The sequence below is a fragment of the Nestor notabilis genome, unplaced genomic scaffold (assembly GCF_000696875.1).
Source record: "Nestor notabilis isolate BGI_N333 unplaced genomic scaffold, ASM69687v1 scaffold5453, whole genome shotgun sequence".
Lineage (NCBI taxonomy): Eukaryota > Metazoa > Chordata > Aves > Psittaciformes > Psittacidae > Nestor > Nestor notabilis.
The window spans coordinates 3,359-6,676 of record NW_009923172.1 but is presented as its reverse complement, the minus strand read 5'-3'; the positions used below and the strand labels follow the sequence as shown (position 1 = coordinate 6,676).

The 3,318-nt window shown below is 52.6% G+C and overlaps 1 protein-coding gene across 1 annotated transcript in view; it reads left to right on the top strand.

Moving 5' to 3' along the window:
* Positions 1-1,108, top strand: part of IGSF3 (immunoglobulin superfamily, member 3) — a gene marked incomplete at its 5' end in the record, with an annotated part of 63,251 nt that extends 62,143 nt beyond the window's left edge. The window contains 2 exon segments of the mRNA XM_010011994.1: positions 3-84; positions 858-1,108. Coding sequence (XP_010010296.1) covers positions 3-84; positions 858-1,108 — 333 coding nt within the window.
* Between the last annotated feature and the right edge of the window lie 2,210 nt (positions 1,109-3,318).

Genomic DNA, 3,318 nt, shown 5'->3' with positions numbered 1-3,318 from the left:
AGTGGCTGGCGGACCCCAACGGCGTGTGGTACCGGCTGGCAGAGGAGGAGTCGGGCACGGTTGCTGTTCATGTGCAGGATGCAGGTGAGGAGAGGTGACGGCCCTCTTGGGGGCATGGCCCTGGCATCTCCTGCATCTTTGGTTCAGCCGAGATAAAAAGGCCAAGGAGTGAATGGGACTGGGTCTCGCCTGCACCGGGGCAAGTCTGTGGTGCCAGTGCTTTTCCAACCAGGTGAATGACTGACAGCCGATGTCTTTCTTGGGTTAAGCACTGCACTTAGCTCTGTGCTGAGGCTGCCCACCCCACAACACCACCTGGTGTGTCTGGAGTCAGTGGGGACAGACATTGCCCACAACTGGGGTTTAACTCTTCCCTTTGGGAAACACGCTGGAGTTTGGCTTTTCTGTGCACAAAGGTGCAGGCTGTGGCACAAAGGTTTCTTCCCAGCAATTCTTGAAGCCATTGGATGGTTTAGACGCTCCAGAGATAACTGAGGTGATGGGAGTTTTGTGGGCCCTTAAGGGACATACCCTGGGGTGCTGCCTCTGTGTATGACCACTGAGGGAATCAATGCTTTGCAAGGTTCCACACTTTGTAAGGTATCATAAAATTTGCACCAGGGAGGACTCTCCTCTGTCACTCGTGGAACTCGGGGTGGGGGGGATAAAGCCAAAACATGCCCTGAGATAACTTTCTTCTGCTTCTCTGTTCTGCAATATTGATATTTGTCTCAGAGCCCCACCTCCTCCATTGACACAGGTTAATGAGTATATGGGGTTTTTTGTTTCTAAACAAGTTTTTAGGCACTATGTTGCAGAGAAGACATGAAATGTGACCATCCTGTGTCTCTTTCCAGGCTCCAGCCTGCAGTCTGTCATCTGCTCCAACGACGCCCTCTTCTACTTTGTGTTCTTCTACCCCTTCCCCATCTTTGGCATCTTGATCATCACCATCCTTCTGGTGCGGTTCAAGAGCCGGAACTCTAGCAAGAACTCTGAGGGCAAGAACGGGGTCCCCTTGCTGTGGATCAAAGAGCCTCACCTCAACTACTCTCCCACCTGCCTAGAGCCACCAGTCCTCAGCATCCACCCAGGAACCATAGATTAAACAGGCAGAGGCACCCAGGGGGACACGCAGAGAGAGAGAGAAGCAGAGACACACCGGGAGCCCTAAGGAACAGAGTGGGTTTTGTTGTTCTTGTTTCATTTGTTGCGGTGTCTGTGGCGCTGCCTCGCGCGCCCCCCCAGCCAGTGGGGACAGGAAGGGCCAAGGCTTCCTCCAGCGCCCGTGGGGAACGTGCCACCTCATCCTGACAGACGGAGGGTCCCTGCGCTTGATGTACATAGCAGATGTTCCTCTCAGATTAATTTTGTTCCCATCAGTTGCTGTCTTTTGGGCCATTACTTTTTTGTTGTCATTTCTTTTTTGGTCGCTGAAAGAACTGTAGGCTTCCCCTGCCTTCCACACAGCGAGGAGTTCCAAAGGGGCATTTGGTCCTGGGACGATCTCTTCGGAAGTAAATGTGTATGTTTTCCAAAACAGACTGGTTTTCCTCCTCAGACTCGGTGCCACGGTGAAGAAGGTCTTTTCCCAAGGTGTGCTGAGCTAGCTCCTCCTTCTTCTATAACAGACAAACCAGGCCCACCTACGGAAGGGTTAGCTGAGCTATCAAGACGTCCATCTCAAGGACTGGCTGTAGTTTCAGCATCTTCTTGCCTCCATCTGCTGTTCTCTCAGGAGGGAGCAATTCACCTTTTGGAGTGTTTCCAGCTGTTGGAGAGACTGAATATTCAGTACACTAGTGGTCAGGACAAAAGCAATTGAGTTTGTCTCCAGGAACTGAAGGGAGGGATGGAAGGAGGACACCTGAAAGCTCTGACTTTGTTGGTAGCAAATAAGGTCCTCGTACAGTCCAGCTTACCAGAGTTGTGCTCCTCCCTGGTGTCCATGCTGCAACCTCTGACGAGGTGGGTCCCCTCTGTGCCCCAGTCACCTGGGGATGAGTGGCTGGATCCAGTCTCTGAAGACTTCAACACGACCAAAGTAATGACTCTAGGAAGGGGGAAAGGGGAAGCTCCACAGGGTGGCTTCACAGCCCCTGAATGGTTAAGCCAAGGAGCCCAGTTACAGCCATGCCATGCAGCAAGGACATGCAGTTAACCACCATGTGGCGTGAGTTTCCCTGTGGCTTGCACTACTTTCTGGTGTGAGCTTGGGCAGGGTGAGGAGCCTGCACCATATTGGCACCCTGGGGGCTTCCTTGTCCCTTTGGGCTGAGAGAAATCTTCCCTGCGTGTGCACCTGCATCTGCCGTTCTGTGTTTCTGGGGCTTGAGGAGGAGAAACCATTTCTCCATCAGCTCCCCATCCTGGCAAAGTCATCTGCTCTTGTAGGCTGTCGCTGTGAGAGGAAATGCTGTTCTTTCTGTGAAAGATATGGCTCTCATGAACCAAACCAGGGCTCTCGCCACGTGGGACACCCGAGCTCCCGTGTACCCCTTAATGCCAAGTACCCCTGCCCTGTCCTGTGGGGGAATCCGCCTCCTCCCCTCTACGCCCCAAGTATTATGTCTGGCGGAAGAAAATCTTTGCCAAAAATGGCCTTTTGTTGTCTTCCTCGATGTCTTCCTGGCAAATCCGGCCACTTATCTTTTGCAGCATGGCTGAAGCCAACCGGGATGGATGGGCACAGCCACAAGACTCCTCACACCTCGTGTGTGAGAGGTGCCATACCCACAGCCGTTGCCCTCTTCAGGAGGGTCGGACTGCTCTTTGTGAAGAGGACTTCAGCAGATGCTCTGTAGCACTAGTTGGTTAGACCCTGATGCCTTGATGTTTCAGAGGTGGTGACGCCTCAGGTGGAAGATCTGCACCACGTATCCTCTCTTCCAGCTGGGAGAGGACCCATGTGGCTGTGGACTTTTCCATGCTAGGGCGTTTGAAGTCAGCCCCCTCTGCTCTTCCACCAGAACGGCATTGGTTTCTTCTTCCACTGGGAAGCCCAAATTTCACTTGTCCCTCTGCAAAGTCTGCCTCCTCGAGACGTAACTGCTTACTGACCCCTGCATATGCGTAATATCACGCTCCTATATATATATACACACATATCGCACACCTGCACACTTGTCTTCCCTTTCTGGTTAAGACGTCTGCAAAGAGGGGAGTGGGATGAGAAGTGAATGGAAATGAAGAACCGAGGAGCAAACAGCCGCAGCCATGGGTATTGTTTTGTAAATGTGGTGTCTCCTGCACGTACTGCTCCGGGGCAGGAACTGCAGCTCACTTCAGCTTTAAAGGAAGGAAGAAGAGCGAATGAAG